Source organism: Nuphar pumila, chromosome 7, assembly GCF_984573655.1.
Source record: "Nuphar pumila chromosome 7, dmNupPumi1.hap1.1, whole genome shotgun sequence".
NCBI lineage: Eukaryota > Viridiplantae > Streptophyta > Magnoliopsida > Nymphaeales > Nymphaeaceae > Nuphar > Nuphar pumila.
In genome coordinates, this window is record NC_143255.1 from 37,906,950 (window position 1) to 37,928,530 (window position 21,581).

Here is a 21,581-nt window from a genome sequence, read left to right on the forward strand (position 1 = left end):
AAAAATTTGTATCCCTTACCTGTCGTCGGGGGTGGGTTCGTCGGGTTGATCGTTGTGGGGCGATTTGCCAGCATGGGCAGCCGTCGGTCGTCGACGGCCTTGCTGGCGCCACTGGGGTGTCACCGGGGGTATTGGTACTCCTCTGAAGCATGGGTTGTTGCCGCCATATGGGTCAGTCAGAGACAGGGGGGCTGTCGCCGGGGGAGGTGACCGTCGCCGGCTGGCCACCGGCGTCGGTCGTCGTGGGGCGACGAAGGGTTTTCTCATAAGAGAAACCCTTTCGGTTTCTGTGAAAACCGCAAACAGAAAACCATCAGGTTTTCTGTTTTTGTTTTAACTGGGTTACCAGATCGGGTCTGGCGAGGTGACCCGGTTATAGACCCGATCCAAACCCATTTGGGTGGATAGGGTCTGTCATTTATTCTTGGATCTGACCTGGACCCATAATGGTTCTGGGTCTAATTCGAAAAGATCTGAATCCCTCTCGGATCAGGTTTGACCTGGTTCATTTAGGACCGGATCCTACCTGAGTACATTTTGAGTCGGGTCTGATCCAGGTCTGTTTAGGGCTACAGTCGCTGGCGACTGTGTTTCTGAATATAGCTGAGCTAGACAGGCTCAATCTGTCACAGTCATCAGACAACGACAATAGTCGCAAAAACGCCGAAAAGGCCCTACACGGCCACGCGCAGCGAAATGCGTGGATAGTGGGCCCATAACCCAATATTGGTGAATTCTGTAAAACAAACATAGGAAGCGTATCTGAATTCGCCATGGAGCACAACTGCGTGTAGGAAACTCGACGTTCTCCTCAGTCGGACGACGCCCACGATGAGTTCAGGCCAAACAAGTCGTCGGTGAACAGGACCCTGAACCCAATGGTGATTACGTGGGTTAGGCTGAGGCTATGCAATGACTTCTCCTCATCCATTGCAGCCTGCCTACACTATATATATATATATATATATATATATATAGTGGAGGAAGGGGAGGTTGTACAGTGAATGTGGACACTTCACATTCACGTACCCCCTCCTTCATGGCATTAACTGCCCTCAATCCACCATTACACCCACTACCTCACTACCTTTTAATGTCAAACCGGGTCAGAAACAAATGTCCAAGAGATACATCATAGTTGCCAACTTAGTTGCATCAAACAACAAGACATCAAAGTTGTCAAATTCTTTACTTTTGGAGGCAAGAAAAAAATTCTCATAAAAAAAATTGCATGTGAAAATTTTATATGATTTTTTTTTTCAAATGATTTTTTTTTTACTTGTTTGTGTGGCATGAGAAACATGAGCTGAACAAAATATGATAAGTCACTCAGGTGTTGTATGGTTGAACATGTGAGCCCCTTTTTGGAGGAAGATTAGAAGAAAGCTGAGATTAATCAGATTGAGAGAGAGAGAAGGTAGCAAAGTGACCAATGGAATGAGATGCTTTGAGAGTAAGAGGTTGCTCTAATGCAAAAAACAATACTTTTGATAAGAAAATTTCCTCCACCCCTTTTAGGTAGAGGATTTTTTTTTTAAAAAAAATCTAAGTTTTTCAGAAAAAAATAATTTCAATTTTTTTCTCCCGTTTGAGAACGAATGAAAAAATAAAATTTTCTTTCCTACTTACACTTTTACTACTATTCCACCACCACACACACACACCACCACACCCCCACCTAACTCCTACATTGGTCTTATCCATGCAAAAGAATCCTAGATACCAGCCTGGCAGCGAAAGAGAGAGGTTATTGTCCTAGATTACGGGTTAAGTAGAGAGAGAGAGAGAGAGAGAGAGAGAGAGAGAGAGAGAGAGAGAGAGAGAGAGAGGTTATTGTCCTAGAGCACTGGTTACGTAGAGAGAGAGGTTATTGTCCTAGATCACTGGTTAAGTAGAGAGAGAGAGGGGTTATTGTCCTAGATCACTGGTTAAGTAGAGGGAGAGATGTTATTGTCTTATATCACTGGTTGAGAGAGAGAGAGAGAGAGAGAGAGAGAGAGGTTATTGTCATAGATCACTGGTTAAGTGGTTACATTCAATTCCCACCACAACACTCTTGGGAACCGGCCATCATCTAGCGAGATGTGCAGTGGTGATTGAATATAATATCATAAACAATATGATGATAAATGCTCTAACGTCGATGCATGGATAAAGGGTTTTTGTCATCAATGAGGCTTGGCAATTTGTCCCCTTTCACCCTAGAGATAGCACCAATCAAGTTTGTAAATAAAAACTAGTTACAAGGATTTAGTTTGTATATGTTTATCTGGTTCCAACCCCGATCCGAATAGACCAATACTGTTAAAATTGGTTTAGAAAATGAATTGATTTTCAAAAGGATTCAGAGAATCAGCCGATTCAGGCTCAACTGAATGGGTTGGATTTAAACTTTTTAAAATTAAAAAATAATTTCAATTTTAAAAATAAAAAAGTACCGAGAAAGGGCTTAGTGAACCCTGATTTTAGCTCAAATCCAACGGGTTCGTGATTGAATTTTCTCTGAAGTGAACTGATTTGGGGCCAATTGGATTCGAGTAGGCCGAGTTCAATGGGATTCTAGTGACAATGAAATAGTCCCTAACATATTTGTTCAGTTCCGACTGTATTTGGATCCATAAAATCCAAAAATCTGACTATCTGGGTTGGATCAGATTCGGACCCAGAATCAGTTCCCATTCTCCGATTCAACCTGATTCCCATGAATTTTTAACAAAATTTGGCATTAGGGATGGCAGTGGACCGGGGGGGCAGAGACAAGGTTTTCATCTCTGCCTCATCACAAAATTTTGCCCTCCATCTTCGCCTTGATCCCTACATGAGTTTTGATTTTAACCTTCATCTCCCATCTTTCATGTCCTCCATGCCCTGTCCAAACAAAATCAGTCGGGGAAGCTTCATTTTCCCTGTCTTTCTGCCACTGTAGCTTTAAAAAAAAAAAAAGGAGAAGAGAGAAATAAGAGCTCGCACAGCTCACTAAAGAAAGGAGAAGGAGGTATTAAAAAATGATTTTCTGTTAAGAACTTAAGATTATATATATATATATATATATATATAAGATTTTATGATATGTATAAAAATATAATAATAATTTTCTTAACAGGCATCAAGGAGGGAGCAAGAGTAAGTCCGTCCAATCGCCATCGTGCAAGAGTTTTAATTTTATCCTTCCTAGCTCATTTCTCGTTTCATGTCATCCATCCCCCGTAAATGAGCAATCGCAGAATCGCAATTTGCAATGAAGACTTGACTTTACAGTCTCTCTCTCTCTCTCGCAGAGTATCTGTAACGAGGAAGGAGAAAAGAAGGAGAAATGGGTGATGGGAAGAAGGTGATGGTGGCGATCGACGAGAGCGAGGTTAGCCACTACGCTCTCGAGTGGGTGCTCAAGTACCTCAAGTCTACAATCTCCTCCCCTCTTCTCCTCTTCCACGCTCAGCCCTTCCCAAACTTCAGCTATGTTTATGCTGGCTATGGATCCGCTGGCTATGGATCCGCTCGTATGTCACCCTTTTCGTTTTTTGTCTCTTTTATTTTTCTTCCTTTCTTTTTGGAAGATACCCATCTTCTCTTTTAGACTCGTTTGTTGTTGCAGAAGAAGATTTTGTTGGTTGGTTGTGTTTGTTTAGTTCATGATGGTTTGTTTGATATTGAGGAGGGAAGTGTTTGGTCATGTTCTATTAGACTCTTGCCTTTTTCAATTTTGGTTTTTAACCTATTGGATGAGGAAACGGTAGACCTTTCTCTTTCCTCTTTTGTTTCCACTTTTCTTTTTCATTATTAGTTTCAAGGGTTATTTGTGATTTGTGTTTTAAGTTAGTGTATCTTTTCTCTCTCTCATGGTTGAGGGTTTTAGCCTTCTTCAGGGACCATTTTGAGGACTCAGAAAATTTTGGTAGTGGTTGCAGTCAAGGCTGGCGCCAAGTGGAGAGTTTCTCACCTCAAAAGTCTATCGTTGCTCCCCGAAGGCTGATTGGTTACCCGAGAATGTGATTTGGGCGAAGGGCCCTTCTCCCCGTTCTCCAGTACTGACTTTACTAATTTTGCACGATAGCATTGAGCTCCCGAGCTTTGTCAGGCTGTGAAAGAATCTAAGTTTCACTTGTTCTGAGGAGTCGTTTGCGCTGGATCTTATATTGGGCCCTGTTTGTATTAGGCGTAGCACAAGGTGGAGGTGCGGACGTGGTTGCTTACCTCTTGGTGGTTTGTTTGGATGGCGCTAAAGGATGCTCATTTTCGTCAAATTCCGGTTAACATTCATAACCTGGTGCATAAAATCTTGGTAGATGTTTATGCGATCTTGCCTATGCATCTTATTGATCTTCCGCTCCCTCCTACTGATGCTCCCTCTCTTTTGCCGTCCTCTGGGCCTGCGGCTTCTGCGTGAGCTCGTTTTGTCTGTCTGATGTTCTTTTTCTCATCTGCTTTCTTTATTTGTTTGGCTTTTGCTCTTGTTCAGTTCATGGGTTCAACATTTTGTTGATCTTCATGTGCAGTGGTAATGTTGAATCTCTCTCTCTCTCTCTCTCGTGTGTATTCGTGATTTAACCATTTCCTTTGAAAAGCTAAATCAAATTTATTCAGATACAAGAGACAGGTGATAAGAAATCCCAATTGTAGCGACAAGTAGCATGCAGGACAACAATGTAACGAACAGTGCAAGTCATAACCGAAACAAGATATAATCTACACAGATTTCCTTTCATCGGGTCATTATATGATTTTGGGGAATCTAATCCAGCATTGGGGTGATGTACCAGGGGAGTTCGTGTACTGTCTTCCACAATGGGGGGTCCCAAACTTACCAACTTTTTGGGTAGTCAATGCATCCAACACTGGTTCATGACTCCAGTTATTTTAATAATATCCTAGCAAGTAGCAACTGATGTTAGCCTTTATGTGTCAAAAGCACATATTAAGCAGCAATATCCCTTAGGTGTATGTTGAATCTATCTTGCTGTTTCATTTCTTTGTAGTTTTCCTATTATGTAAGAAGCGTGTTAAATTCGCCCAGATAGTATACTTCCATACTTCACGGTGGCTTCACTTCTTGCTGCATGGTATGAGCTTGCATGTTTGCATCTCGGCCATGGCATGACCATCCTCTGTTTGCTGATAGCATGAATGATAAATGTGACGACACAGACCACTCCCATGACCATAAGACCAGTTTCTTGCACGACTTTGGACAATGAGTTTAAGATGCCTTGGGCACAGGGGAGTTGTTTTCTTCCCTAGATTGTTGAATCTATACCGTCATTCAATTGGTAGTCGGCGGTCAACATATCTACTTTCAGTACATATGATGTAGATGTTGTATATGTTGTTTGTTGATTCCAGCATGAACCTTCATTTATACACACACACACTCACACGCACACACAAAACCAAATCTTATTATAAGATCCCCTGAATCAAGCCAAGATTCATCAGTTTTTAAATCAGGGAAGATCTATTATAGGAAAACCTATGATTTTTTAAAACTGTTAACATTGCTGAGAAAAATGTGAGATTTAGGGGGCGTTTGGAATTTGGATAACTCAATTCTAATCTGGTTTGACGTGGGAACATGCTGGATCCTTAAAATCCCCCAAATCCATGAATCTCTGACCGAGGGGGAGATCAGGCCAGAGGTTCTTGAATCTCTTATTCACATTTTTTACCACAATGTCTCTCTCATTATCTCCTTTGTTCTCTCTTCTCTCTTCTCTCTAACCTCTTCAAAATCAGATCTTGGATATGAGAACCATGACACTCTGACACACACTTAATGATTTATTCATAAATTATTCTTTCTAGACATTCTTGCAGAAGCAGAAAAGAGCACACACTTTTACCAAGACACACATATATGATGGTCCTGGTTGCTGTGCTGACAAAAAATGCTACATCCTTGCTTCCTGGGATAACTGATTGGAGATATTTCAAGCTTTTTTGTGGAAGGAGATAGCATACACTGCATGGTTTATCTTCTCCAATAAAATTTGTATCATTGCCTGTTTCATATTGATTTTGATCATATCTCTTGATGATCATTCATGAGCAAATTAAATTTTTCATTGCTCATGAAATTTTCAATTGCTGTAGAAGTCCCAATGTCCATATCTGTTGCTATCATTATTGCAATAAGCCTATTTGTTCTCTGATAGTACTCTAACCATATTTTCCCTGTTTACAGGTGATCACTATTAGCCCTAAATTGATGAAGTCAGTGTAAATTTTATAGATTTTCATGGTTGTATTCATTTACATTGAAGCATATTGGTATCAGAAAGAATATAAATTGTTCAAACCGACATATGTAATCTGTTAAATATATTATTTGCTTGATCCTGCAAATGCAGTTATTACAATTGAATACATACTATATTGTTATTCAATTAAAAATAAGTTATTTTAGCTTCTACAAATTGAATTTGGAATTTCCCAATGCACTGCATGAATTATATTGTGCCTCAATGTTTCTAAGCAAGGTTTACATTTTCTATTTACAGCAACTGAATTGATTCAGTCTGTCCAAGAACATCAAACAAATCTCACAAAAGCTCTTCTGGAACGAGCAAAAGAGATATGCGCCAAGGAGGGGGTATATTTGCTCTGCCATCTATCTTCACTTAGTATAAAGAAATATAGTTGACTTGTTAACACTTCATATTCGGGCAACCAAAGGTCGATGCCTGCTAAACGAAGCATGTAGATCACGTCTATGAGGTTATGTTGACCAAAAAAGAAAAAAGAAAAAAGAAAAAAGAAAAAAATGGATTTTGCAAAATAATTTGTAGCTACAATCAATTGCAGAAAATATATATCCACACACATGTGCGCACACACACATGTATGTATGTATGTATGTATGTATGTATAAAGTCACCTCTATCCCGTTATTTTGAAAATAATGCAATATTGCTGTGTTTTTGATAATTGCCAATGAGAACATCAACAGATCATGATATTTTTGAAATATTGGTCATAATGAATTTTTTGTGATATTATCGCAATAATATCATGATAATTTTTTAAACTTTTCTTATTTTATTTTTTTGTGCATATAAATTTTCTGATTCTTTGTTTCTTTTATTCGTAAAAGCTGTTCTAACTTTTTTTTGTAAGAAAAGCACTGCTAAAACTTATTCTTTCTTATCCTTTGTAATTTTTCTTAAAAATTTTTAATTTTTCAAAACTGAGAATTTTCCGGGATTTTCACAAATAAAACCACTTTTTAAGAAAACTTCCAAGGAAAATCCAGTCCCTGAATTTTCCAAGAACAAGATTGCCCACTATGCTCTCTCTCTCTCTACACACACACACACACACAAACATACGTATGTGGATGTTTCCCCATGTCCTAATTTTTTAAGCTGCCATGTCATACCAAGGAGATCTGCATCGTGTTCCATGTCCACATCTGTATCCATATTACATATATCTTGTTGCTTGTAAAATTATTTCTTGTCATTCTAGCTAATTAGTAATGAATTGGTTCTTTAGTTTTCCCTTGAAAAAAAAGATATAACCTTTCAAAAAAGGTATAACCTTTCAAAAAAGGTATAACCTTTCACCTGACGCTATATATAACCTCACAACAGCATTTATTCCTTATTCTTAATATGCTACACAACATTCATATTGGATAAGTGATAGTTGCTTTTGGCAGGTCCTTGCGGAGACATTAACAGACGTAGGAGATTCCAAAGATGTGATTTGTGAAGCTGCTGAGAAGTTCCAGGTTGAGCTTCTTGTTTTGGGGAGTCGTGGTCTTGGCACTATACAAAGGTTAGATGCATATCTGTTGCATGTATAGATATTCTTAGGCTTCACCAGAAAATATTTTGCTTTCATCTTTGTTTCCTGTTTTTTTTGTTTTTTCAAAACCTGTTTAAGGGTATATTTCTTTACACTAAGGAACCAATATCCAAATAATTTATTTACTGAGATCATATCTAGTCATGAGTTCTTCACAAGAAAGGGCATCAATTATTAACATGTTATTTTTCATTTTTCTCTTGCTCATATGTAAATAATGCATCATAACGAATTGGTTCAGGGCCATAGCTGTTAAAATCAGGGAGCACATTTATGTGAAATTGGGAAGGCCTTAAAACACAGTATCTAAACAGATAAGCATATAGATCCTTCTGTTAGATTTCAATCTAAGTTGAACGTTTGACCGTAGCGCCATACTATCTCTTTCAGTCATGAATACCTGTAGGTCACTACGAACAGTAGCCTTGCTTATCGAAAAAACCAAGATTATCTTTTTATGGGCATTTATAGTTCAGATCATCTTATCCAGCATGCCAAGATATAATATTATTCATATCTTCTTAAGCTTACTTACTGGAATCTTCGGGTACCTAGTCACTTGCAATCTGGTAACCATGACACTTTGACTGTCTTTTGACCACCTTTGATCTACATTTTGTGTGTGTGTGTGTGTGTGTGTGTGTGTGTGTGTGTGTGTGTGTGTGTTGGGGGGAGGGTTAAAACATCTGAAAGCTAGAATATACACAAATAAACTACTACGATGGAACCATAAGTTTTGAAGTCTTCTGCCTTTGCTTTGTCAGGATGTAAAATGTAGTTTAATTGTAATTGATTAATTTTTGACAGTTTTTGAACATGAAGTCGACAAAATAAAAATCCAAATAACAGTCATTCATTTTCACACACACACACACACACACACACATATATATATATATATATATATATATATATATATATATATATATATATTACATATGTTTGTGTGTATAAGTGCAGAATGTTCGGAAATTGAACTTTTTAATTCCATATTTTCCTGTTGCTACCTTTTTTATTTTGGACTTTGGAGCACCTATATTTTGTGATGCCATCTTTTCTCCCGATATTTGTGAGAGTGATTTCTAAGGAATTATTTATTCCTTGAACAGAAAAATGGGTTGTTAAAATAATATATTAAATTGTGACCTCAGAGGGGAATGTCTATAAGCTACCATTTCTCCTCTACACTATCATTTCTTCTTTAACATTATTATTCTCTGAGATTTTTTTTTATGCTTCTACTATCTTGAAGCATGCAAAGATTTCCTTGATATTTTCAACTGAAATATCACTCTTTGTTAATATGTGATGAGCATATGTATTGAAATTATATTGATAATATTGTGTAAATGCTAGACCAGTTTAATTTGTCCTTTTCTCATTCCTTTCAAAATGATTGATCTATTTTCTATCAATCTCCAATTCTCGCTTCCTAATACATCATGTTTTCCCAGACATAATCTAGACCCTGGATGCACGTATCTTCTTATGTTCTTTACCAGTATTACGTAAAGTATAATAATGGCAATGATATTGATTGCCTTTTCAAGACTACTGCTTGCTTTTGTAGGATAACTTTGATTAAGAAGTTAGGGCAGGTTTCTTGCATAAGATTTCATATTCAAGTAAAAGTGGAATGTGGCAAAGATGAACGATAGGAAGATGGAATCTTATGGTAAAAAACCCAGTATTCCAGATGATTTACAAAAATAGGAAACTAAATTGTTATGGATGTGCATGCTTCAACCCCATTGGTGTTGATAGAGGTTCCAGTGAAAATATGGATCCAAATACAATGAGTAGAGATGCAGCAACTGCATCTATCTTTTGCAATTACTTGTTATGTCCTTCTTGGGTTAGGTTTCAAGCAAACTCATTAATTACTTGGTGGACTACATGGACATACGCACCTACTCAAAATTTTCATGTCAAACCCCTTATGGTCAATCATTAGAAAATAATATAAATGCAAATTCACATGTCCAAATATAAATATTTTCAAGAACCGATATAAAGGCAGCCTGCATGATTTTCAAATATAGAGTTTACTGAAACCTTTGGAGCATTGTTGCTGACCATGCTAAGCCAACCGAGTGAGAATCTAGGACGATACTTTTAATTAGTTGTTACTTTTGCTGCAACCTGTTGGAAGGTGTGTCAGACATGTTGAGGCTTAATAAAGCTAGCCTGACTAAAGCTACCTACATACTTACATAATTCGTGTCTTTATGTGTATCTTATTCACACATAGCTGTTATTTTAAAAGAAACATGATATTCTCATGAGATAATGAAAAGATGATTTAAATGGAAAATTATCTTCATTATCATGATATTATTGCTATAATATATCTCACTATGTTTTTATTTATGTAAGTTCGCTGTGATTAAATATTTTTATTTTCCCTTATTCCTTTTTTGTTTCAAAGATTTTTCTTTGTTTTATGCTATGTTACATGGACACTTCACCTAAGCTGACACCATCACTCCTGGGCATGGCACCAACACATCGTTTTCAAAATTAGAAGTGTCCAAAAATTTGGGCACGCATGTCAGGTGTCTGACACCTTAAGTTGTGTTTGGACACGGCATGTCCAAGGAGTGTGCATGAGTGTCCAGTTTCTTGCATAAAGGACAGGGGTGTCCAGCTTTATGGACACTTGTTAAACAAGTGTCGAATATTCTAGGGTGTGGAAGATACTTATCTGGGAAGTATCCATCAGGCATTGACACTCCTATTAGTGTTGATTTGTTTTTGACTTTTTGTACTTACAATCTTACATGTTCATAAAACTGTAAATTATCAAGGATCAAATTACAAATGGGAAAGTAATATTCATTTTGTATTTTATGGTTTTGTCTGCATAATTCTTTGGTCATTTAAGACCCGCCGTGTCCAACTGTTCTTACTGTGTCTGACACCGACACCCGTGTCAGTGTCTAAGTAACATAGGTTTTATGCTTCTGCAAAAGAATACATTAGCAATATCTCCTTTCTTTTGCATTATTTTCTTTTTCTCAAAAGTGCCAAGTTTTTTTTAAAAAGCTGTAATATTTCAAGAAATGCCTCACTGAGATATTACTGAAACTGATAGTGGTCACTATTATATGTACTACACGTAATACATATATTACATAAATATGTACCTTCATTAGTCCCATATATATACATATGTGTGTGTTAGCATATGTTTTACACTGTATAAAACAGAGAGGGTGTCGAACATTCAAGTAACATAGGCGAGACTTGAAGTCAACAAAGTCCTAGTATTTTATGCTATAATTCTTTGTTTGATACCTGGTTGCATTGGTGCTTGACATACCTTTGCGTTTCATATGTCCGGTGTACTCATACTAGATATCGTACAAAACTCACCCCAGAAACCGTATATAGGAGTACCAAATGCTAAAGAAGCTCATCAGTAACACACTCCGGAACTCATCCCAGATACATGAGAAAGTCGTGCCATATACAATTGAAGCTTTTTATGGAAAGAATAAAACAACAAACAACAACAACAACTACGCCTTCATCCCAAAACAATTGGGGTCAGCGATATGAACAAAAAAAGAAATTCATTTTGGGTCTTCCACATGAATCCTTTTCCTCCAATCATTTCTATCCAATGCCATGTCCTCGGTGAGGTTCAAAGCATTCATATCCTTTCCTATCATCTCCATCCGAATCTTCCTAGGCCTACCCCGACCTCTTTTAACTAATATATTTTCCCATTTCTCCAACCTTCTAACTGGAGCATCATTAGGCCTTCGCCGAATATGTCCAAACCACCGTAAACGATTCTCTCGCATCTTATTTTCAATGGGTGCAACACCTACCTTCTTACGTATCTCCTCGTTCTGAATCTTATCTTTTATTGTATTTCCACACATCCATCTAAGCATCCGCATCTCAGCTACACTCATTTTTTGAATATGATGTCTCTTGGCAGCCCAACATTCCGTACCATATAGTAAAGCGGGTCTAATAGTCGTCCTATAAAACTTTCCCTTCAACCGCAATGGCATTCTACGATCGCACAACACTCCAGTTGCACTTTTCCATTTCATCCACCCAACCTTTATCCTATGATTTACATCTCCATCAATTTCTCCATACTTTTGAATGATGGATCCCAAATATTTGAAATAATCATTCACCGGTATTTCTTGCTCACCAAGCTTCACTACACTCCCATCACTACTTCGTTGCTTACTAAACCGCAGTCTTACTTTTTATGGAAAGAATGTAACATTATAATTTTCATTATAGTTATGTATGTAGTTATGAATTATTTATACTATACTACAATAATAATGGTATTGCTACTCTTGAAAAATCTAATTATAATCTTAAAAAAGCTTTCTACTTGAGAAAAAAAATGTCAATAGAACATAAGTCATGAACTTCAAATTTATGAATATCTTTGCATTTCATGATATATATATATATATATATATATATATATATATATATATATATATATATAACATTGTTGTTTTTAACATGAATCTATAAACTGCTTCACTTATAAATGTATTTCAGTTTCTTGAGGCTTTTTTTTTTTGAGAATTTCGCATGGCAAAATAAAATGCAACATATATTCAGATAATTTATATAAAATAATCATTAACTTATTGTTTTAAATTTAAAATAAAACAAATATTAAGTTATTATTTTTTGGAAATTGTGGTGTCTATTTCTGACGTATTTGCTTATAATGAACTATAACTCTGTTTCCAGATTTACAGTGTACATATGCATTCTGTGGGTTCATGTTTGTTCTGTTTGATGGTATTAAGCTGCATTTACGTAAGGCATGCTAACCATGATTGTTATAGTCATATTACCGGTTTTTCTGCTTGGAGTTATGGTCATGTAATTGAACAATGGTTTTCATGCTGTGAAATTATCATTAGGGATTTTACAGTTCGGGTACAACCCGATACCCGACCCAAATCTGAGTCCATTAAGCGGGTTTGGTAGCCAAATCTGGATCCGATTAATAATTGGATCTGGGTTTGGTATTAAGTTTTGCATTCAAACCTGAATTCAAATCCGACTAAAAACCTGACCCGATTAAGTGTAAATACTGGGTTTTAAGCTAGTCGGATCTGGGTTTGGTTTTATCTTTTTGCATCCGAATCCGAATCCATCTCCGAACTCGATTAGGCCAAACCCGTTTAAGTCAGACTTGGTAATGCCTAGATCAGACCCAAATCCGAACCCGATTACATCCCTAATTATCATTAACCGACTGCCTAAGTGAGTTTTCTGAAACAATTGGATCCTCAGGTGAATACGTGGTTCATGCTCCATAAAAACTAGGTTACCTATTCTATGATTTTCTGAAACAACCAAGTTTTCTGAAGCAATTATTCTATATCTGTACTGTAGTACTGTAGTACATGCCACATGATCCTTGTGTATTCTATTAATGTACTGTGGCACATGCCACATGATCCTTCTGTGTTATCTTTCATTTTTTTGTTTGGCCAAGTATAATCGATTCTCTTGTGGTACAGAGCTTTCCTCGGAAGTGTGAGCAATTACTGTATGCACCATGCAAAGTGCCCTGTTCTCGTTGTGAAAAAGCCAGCTTAAATCAATTGATCCCTTCTGTGATGATCTTGTGCAGCAATGTGTTATCCACTTTTCATGGTTTCATTGCCATCATGTTCAGGACTCCTGAAACTGTCACAATAACAGTTGCACTTTCAATAAATGAACTTTTTTCTACATCCTTTCGTCTTCATATTTGGTACCACTATAAGTGATTAACATGATGCTGCCCTTTATGTCAGAGGGTGTAGTATTCTTCGTTGCCATAAGTAGTTGGTTGGAAAAAAATGGTTCTTTGTGTTGCATTATTGGAATTTGTTGGCTCATTCACTTCAGGTTCATCTCTTTATCTGGCAAGAACTCTCCTCTTTTATCTAGCAAGAACTCTCCAATTCTCTACGATGATTTGGATTCTTCAAGGAATCAGATTTCATGATTCTATGTGTCACTTTTTATTTTGGTTTGACACGCAAGCAGGGGAATAGCACCCATCCGATTCTAATAACGAGGCTTGTTGGTTGTGATGGTCATTTTATCATCCTGCTATCTCATCTGATCCCATGATTCATGTTTCTCTTGAGTCTTGATGCCCCAACATAACCTTCTCCAGCACATTTCTCTTTCAAAAACCACAAGCATTTGGACACTATTTGTAACGTCCCAAATTTTTAAACTTGTGAACCTTTCAGAAAATACGCAAGAGACTAGAAAAAAGTCTCTTTCCTTTCAAAGTTTGTTTATGTAATTAGTGAAAGATATTCTTTTGTTGAATTTAGAAAGGCAAGCGGACAACTTTGGGTATGTTAGCTAAAATAACCAAAACTCACTACACATGTTACTTGCAAAACACTTGGAAAAGTCACTTTCATTTAAAGAAGTTTTCAAATAGTACAAAATTTGGATATCCAAAAGAAAATCCGTGACAAAACCCAAAAACATACCAAGGAGGGGGCTCGCCCCTTCTAGCGTACTATGAAGGCAGAGAGAGTCAAACCCTCCTCTACATAGCATGTAGGCAGGGAGGGCTCAAGCCCTTCCCCGCAACAAACAGAGGCAAAGAGGGTTGAACCTTCCCCTGCGCGACAAAAAGGAGACAGGGAGGGCTCGACCCTCCCTGTGAAAAAGAAGAGACAGGGAGGGGTCTCGACCCTCCCTGTGAAAACAAAAGGGCAGGCAGGGGCCCCAAACCCCCCTGCCAGAATCCTTCTCACAGGTGGCATGGGTTTTACCCCTGCCGACCTGTCGACAAAGTGGCAGGGGCTAAAGCTCCTGCCAGACGACCATTCCCTGCCGTAAAAGACCGACAAACAAGGGCTTTTGCTCCTGTTGGTCGAAGGAAGGAAGAAGAAAAGAAAAGGGGAAGAAGAGGAAACAGAGGGGTGCACACTTGGGCTACCGACCTTGGGTTTCTGGAAGGGAGCTCGGGTCAGGGTCGCCTATGCCGATCCCGTCAACAGGAGAAGACAGGAGAGGTGAGGGGTGGTCACCTGAGGGCTGCCGGATGGGAGGTCGCCAATGGTGGTTGGTTGTCGGGGGGTCTCTGACAAGCAGAAACGAGAGGGGGGTCGGGGGAGAGAAAGTGCAGAGAGAGAGAACGAGAGAGCAGAAGGGAAGGAGGTTTCAAGAGACCTCCCCCCCCCCCCTTTGCCGTTGCGTGCTTTTAAAAGCACGTAGCCGACTAACCACCGGATCTGGGTCAGGTCCAGATCTGGCCCGGGTCCAATTTTTTTTTTAGGGGTTTACATCCTACCCTCCTTAAAACAATTTCGTCCACGAAATTTCTATTTCATTCATTGATCAAAATACAAGTCAGGGTACTTAGGGAATCCATCACGAAACCCCGATGTTCTGGCCATTCGTCAGCAGAATCTTCGTTCGAATTCCTTTCCATCCTTGAAGTAAATAAGGAATATTAAAGATCAGAAATTTCAGGAAGCTTGAGATAGAAGCCAAAAACATTCCTATTCATGTGTAACATGAGTAGTTTACAAAAAACTCAGTAATGTTGGTACATACATAGAATGTGTCAAGCCACTTAGCTTAACAATGCAAAATACAACTACAAAGCAAGAGAAATTGTATACTCACAGCGCGATGCAGATGCTCAATGGTCAATAGTCCTTGCTTTTCTTAACTCTGATACCAATCTGTAACGCCCCAAAATTTCAAACTTACGAACCTTTCAGAAAAAACGTAAGAGACTAAAAGAAAATCTCTTTTCCTTCAAAGTTTATTTATGTAATCAGCGAAAGATAAATCTTTTGTTGAATTTAGAAAGAAAAGCTGGCAACTTTGGGCACGTTAGCTAAAAAAACCAAAACTCACTATACATGTTACTTGGAAAAGTCACTTTCATTTAAAAGTTTTCAAATAGTACAAAATTCGGATATCCAAAAGAAAATCCGTGACAAAACCCAAAAACGTCCAGGACGTGAGCTAAGAGCAGGAAAAGAAAATCTTGAAGCCATCTTGTCATCGCATCATCGTCCGTGGTGTACCTAATCATCACATGTACCCATAAAATGAGTTAGTTTCACGATAAACTAGTAAGTGCACAAGAGAGACTACAAGAAACTAAATTAAGAGCATCTAATTCAGCATGCTAAGCAGTTTAAAGCAGATCAACAGTTAAACATGTAAGCAGTTTAAAACTCGATTGAACAAAATGTATGTATGATTAAATTTTTGTCTTTGCAAGAGTTTATACAGAGCCATAAAAAGAGTTTAGCAAAAGACTATAAGAATGTTATCTTCTACTTGATTCGACACGGTTGAAGAGACATAATGAGACATTGCTCTAGCTTGTTTTCGTTCCATGAACGAGGTCTCTGTATTTAATCATTATCAGGTCATCGTTTGTCGCTCTCACTACTAACAAACTCTTTGTCCTGAACAACCTTAATTTATTCTCATCTCTCATGGCTTTACGCTGTCAACTGTCATCTGTTATGAATCACTTAAGTCGTCATAGTTTCTCAGAAAAACCCACCCTTTCATAGAAGGTCCAAAACATGATATAAAATCAATGAAGATCTGATTCTCACATCTGGGTTCATCATATAATCATGCTAAAACAGAAAGCCAAATCTATAGATTCATAACTGGTTATTTCAATCAATCTCATAAGATCATCACAGCTCACCATAACTTTTTATGGTAATCAAAATTCACAAGTTCCACGTTGGATCGCCTGGTCTGGAAAATGTACGACCTCACAAGGAATTACCGCCCTAAATGGTATACTTGATCTTGGACAATACACTTTCTCACAGGATTTCATCATCTTTGCGGCTACCCGCTCTTGGACAGTGTACTTCACAAAGATTCTATCACTCTAGCCGATTATCAGATCTTGATCATACATACTCTCACAGATAATCCTTTGAAAACCTGGTCCTCAACAAATGCCATATTCAATAAAAATTATTGTGATATACGCATCAACACAAATGACCGCTCTCAGGATCGATAGCCACTATTATAATTAACAAGATCAACACATGATCACCTGGTCTGAAAAATATACAACCTCACAAGGAATTACCGCTAACCTCAGTAATCGACTTTACACAGTAAATAAAAACTCACAAATCGACCTCACTAAGTGATCTCACATCAAACTCACACAGTCGAAGATTATAGGATCAGACATTAGACTAAGATCTGAAACTTAGATTAGCAAACGTTGATCTAAGTTTCAGCAAGAGTTTTAATTCAAGTTCGACGAATGAAACAAAGGAAATGCAAATACACTGAGGCGCACACAGTAGATGGATGAAAACTCGGATGAATGAAGCTGTGATGCTGAGTCAAACTACCTATCGATGCAATATTAAATACAGATATGGGAATGAAATGATGAAGAAATAACTATGATATCAACAAGATAATGTGTATGAACTACGAATTGAAATGTGATGCTAAAAATTCTAAACAAAATCACCAGAACTGAGAAAAGAAAACTAGACTCAATACGAAAAGAAAGAAAGCACGATTAGATGAAAATCAAAAGCATATTGCAATTAAGAATCAAAACTAAACATCTGATGCAAGAACTGAACAGAATAATGCTATGAAAACATAAATCATATTGGAAGCAACGATGCTAATTAGATCTAAAAAAACAGCAGAGGAAAATTGCAATTGAATGAAATTCAATCTAATTCTTTTCATTTTTCTTTTTAGAACAATTCACTATCCTACGATACAAAATGAAAAGGAGAAGAAGAATGAAGGAGAAAAAGAAGGGGAAGTAGAGAAGAGAGCAAGAGAAGAGCCATACCTGATTGTGGAAGGGTTGAGAGAAGAGATGGTGGCCTCTAGCCTTCATGCCGCCGCCGGTTTGCAAGATTTCACCTGAGAAGAGGGAAAGAGAAGAAGAGAAGAGGGGAAAAAAGGAGGGAAAATGGAGGAGGGAGTGCTCCAGATGGGAGAGAAGGGGAAGGGGAGAGAGGGGCTCATGCCTGAGAGGAGATGCCTCTCTCCTCCTCTTCGTGAATGCTTTAAAGAGGTTTTTTGAGATTGTTTTGCAAAAATTTCCACAACTCCATCATTTCTTCAAAAATTTCAAATGAGTCTCCCTAAGAAAAATATTTACGCTAATGTGCTAAATCCTAATCTAATTAACAAAAACTAAAGCTATACCCATTTCTAAGATTTTCCTCTTTATTTTTCTAACCTATTTTACTAGAATACTTACAAGTGACTAATTTCTAAATAAATTGGAAATATAAACTCATTTTTCAAGTTTTTTTTGTATTTTATTCTTTTCGCACATTTTCTCGAAACTAACCATAAACTCAAGATTTTAATGCAATTTTATATCGAATCATGCATAGTTTAATATGAATTAAATGTTATCGAGAGCCTTTAGCCAATGCTTGGCTTTATCTTTGAGGGAGAACGGAAACAACCTCAACGCGTCATCTCCAAAGTTGTTGATCCGCACTGTCAAGCATATCTCCAAAAAATTATCGAGATGACTATATGGGTCTTCATTGCTGAGGTCATGAAAGGATGATATCATTTGAATGACACTGGTCTTTATTTCAAATTGATTTGCTCCTACATCAGATCTCATGATGCAGGAGGCGGGAGTGTATATGTTGGGCATGAAGTACTCCCTAAAGGTACATAACAATGACTAATCTTCGGCCATAGTGATGGGATGAGGGGCTCTCCTAACGAGAGACTTGGGATCCTCAATAGACTCAATTAGCTCTGGGTCGAGTGATCGTCGCCCTTGCATGCACCAATGGAGTAGTCCGGTGCAGCAAATGTCCTAACTTTGAGTTTTCTACCAAACTAACGCACTAAGGGGGCAAACCACAAAGCTAGTAAGCATAAAACCAAGCTAAAAAGCGAGAAATAAACAAACACCGTGCAATTGCACACAACAGGGATTGTGCAAAAAATGAAATCTATGTACAGGGTACCAATCCGTACACAGTCAACTCTAAGGGAATCCTCATGGGTGGGTTGTGCAGAAAAAGTAAATTGTTTTCTACATTGTGCAATCACGTAGTTCTAATCTTAAATACAAAAAAAAAAACTAAACAATCATAAGCAATCATCTGAAATGTAAACTAAGCAACCTAATATATGTAAACAAACACTAGGCAATAAAGTGAATGTTCGTATTTTGCCATTCTCCGGCAACAACGCCAAAATTCAGTGTCTTCTTTTGAGAAAATGATTTTTGATATGAAAAGTAATGTGAAAACCAGACACCAAATATAAAACCGGTTCTCACAAGTGGTAGAGACCGGGTCGAACTCAAGGAACAGGGAATACTTTATATTCAAACAAACAATTAACTACTCTTTATTGCCAAAATTACAACAATGTACGAAAAGGAACTACTTATTACAACAAACGAATACCCTACGCAGAGGGTTTAAAATAGTTTTATTACAACCCAAAATTTAAATGAAATTCAAATCCTAATTTAAAGAAAAGTAAACTAGTCTTATATGCTTGCTTCTCGCGTAGTGTATTTGAAAGCTTGCAACAACATAATACTTGCTCTTGCTCTACGCTTTCCTGCACCATACAACACAAACGAGCAGTACAAGAGAAAGACTAGATCTAGACTATACTAATATGCACTAAATGAATACTTAAAACTAAATGCTAATACAAACACAATCAAATGCTAAAAAAACTAAACATACACACATGATAATGCTTAAGTGTACTAATGTAAAGTAAAAGACTAAAACACACATACATTCAATAAATGCAATTAACCGTACAGAACTAAGATTCTAACTAACTAATGTGCATGTGATTAGGTTATTAGTGAAACAGAGCAATATGATTGCAATTTGAATGTAGATGCTATGCAATAGGGGATGCCAATGAAGTGCTGAAATGATGAATTGAACAGGTGGTGAATTGTGTTGCTGATGAGGTAATTCAGATGCAGGGTGATTAAATCACATCAGATGGAATGACGATGCAGGTGAACTAATGTTATATGCAATGACTAATCTAGTATAAAATGCATGAATGAAACACACACTCTGCTAAACAACACACTTTACTAGACAACTAAACAACAAGATGAATACTCTGCTAAACAACTAAACACACTAGTGACTTGATTTCACCAAGTTGAATCACACAAATGAACTCTGTTGTGAATCGGTCACATAGCAAACATTGTTGTATATTCGGATTCACACAGCAAATTGATGCTTCAGATTCAGATTCCCACAGCAAATCGATCTTTGCAGATCGATTTATCATACATTGCTATAATCCAGCATATCAGCATATTAAGGAACGAATGATATCTAAAATAAATCGAACCCACACAATTAATACATCGATCTGATCTAAGATATACATCAATTCACTTACAGCACTAATCTGAATTCCACACAACAAAGATATGCAACAATTCACTTACAACACTAATCCAAATTCCACACAGCAAATCAACCTCAGCAATCGACTTTACACAGTAAATAAAAACTCACAAATCGACCTCACTAAGTGATCTCACATCAAACTCACAGAGTTGATGATTAGAGGATCAGACATTAGACTGAGATCTAAAACTTAGATTAGCAAACATTGATCTAAGTTTCAGCAAGAGTTTCAAATCAAGTCTGGTGGATGAAACAGAGGAAATGCAAATGCACTGAGGCGCACACAGTAGATGGATGAAAACTCGGATGAATGAAGTTGCGATGCTGAATCAAACTACCTATCGATGCAATATTAAATGCAGATGTGGGAATGAAATGATGAAGAGATAACTATGATATCAACAAGATAATGTGTATGAACTACGAATTAAAATGTGATGCTAAAAATTCTAAACAAAATCACCAGAACTGAGAAAAGAAAACTAGACTCGACACGGAAAGAAAGCATGACAGATGAAAATCAAAAGCATATTACAATTAAGAATCAAAACTAAACATCTGATGCAAGAACTGAACAAAATAATGTTATGAAAACATAAATCATACTGGAAGCAATGATGCTAATTAGATCTAAAAAAAACAGCAGAGGAAAATTGCACTTGAATGAAATTAAATCTAATTCTTTTCATTTTTCTTTTTAGAACAATTCACTATCCGACGATACAAAATGAAAAGGAGAAGAAGAATAAAGGAGAAAAAGAAGGGGAAGAAGTAGAGAAGAGAGCAAGAGAAGAGTCGTACCTGCTTGTGGAAGGGTTGAGAGAAGAGATGGTGGCCTCCAGCCTTCACGCCGCCGGCAGTTTGCAAGATTTCACCAAAGAAGAGGGAAAGGGAAGAAGGAAAGAGAAGAGAAGAGGGAAAAAAAGGAGGGAAAAGGGAGGAAGGAGTGCTCCGGATGGGAGAGAAGGGAAAGGAGAGAGAGGGGTTCATGCGTGAGAGGAGACGCCTCTCTCCTCCTCTCCGTGAATGCTTTAAAGGGGTTTTTGAGTTTGTTTTGCAAAAAAATTCACAACCCCATCATTTCTTCAAAAATTCCAAATAAATCTCCCTAAGAAAAATATTTACGCTAATGTGCTAAATCCTAATTTAATTAACAAAAACTAAAGCTATTCCCATTTCTAAGATTTTCCTCTTTATTTGTCTAACCTATTCTACTAGAATACTTACAAGTGACTAATTTCTAAATAAATCAGAAATATAAACTTATTTTTCAAGCATTTTTCGTATTTTATTCTTTTCGCACATTTTCTTAAAACGAACCATAAACTCGAGATTTTAATGCGA

General features: G+C 37.4%; 1 protein-coding gene across 2 annotated transcripts; it reads left to right on the forward strand.

Moving 5' to 3' along the window:
• Positions 1-2,725: 2,725 nt before the first annotated feature.
• Positions 2,726-13,539, forward strand: LOC149831962 (universal stress protein A-like protein). Of its 2 annotated transcripts, XM_090014230.1 has the most exons (6): positions 2,726-2,995; positions 3,104-3,123; positions 3,279-3,500; positions 6,495-6,586; positions 7,655-7,773; positions 13,326-13,539. In XM_090014230.1, the coding sequence occupies exons 3-6, from the start codon at positions 3,314-3,316 to the stop codon at positions 13,402-13,404; spliced, it is 477 nt and encodes a 158-aa protein (XP_089870356.1). In that variant the 5' UTR covers positions 2,726-2,995; positions 3,104-3,123; positions 3,279-3,313; the 3' UTR covers positions 13,405-13,539. The 2 variants fall into 2 exon arrangements, 1 of the variants encoding a protein (XP_089870356.1); XR_016433321.1 differs by lacking the exons at positions 2,726-2,995; positions 3,104-3,123 and having other exon boundaries at positions 3,279-4,249.
• Positions 13,540-21,581: the final 8,042 nt, after the last annotated feature.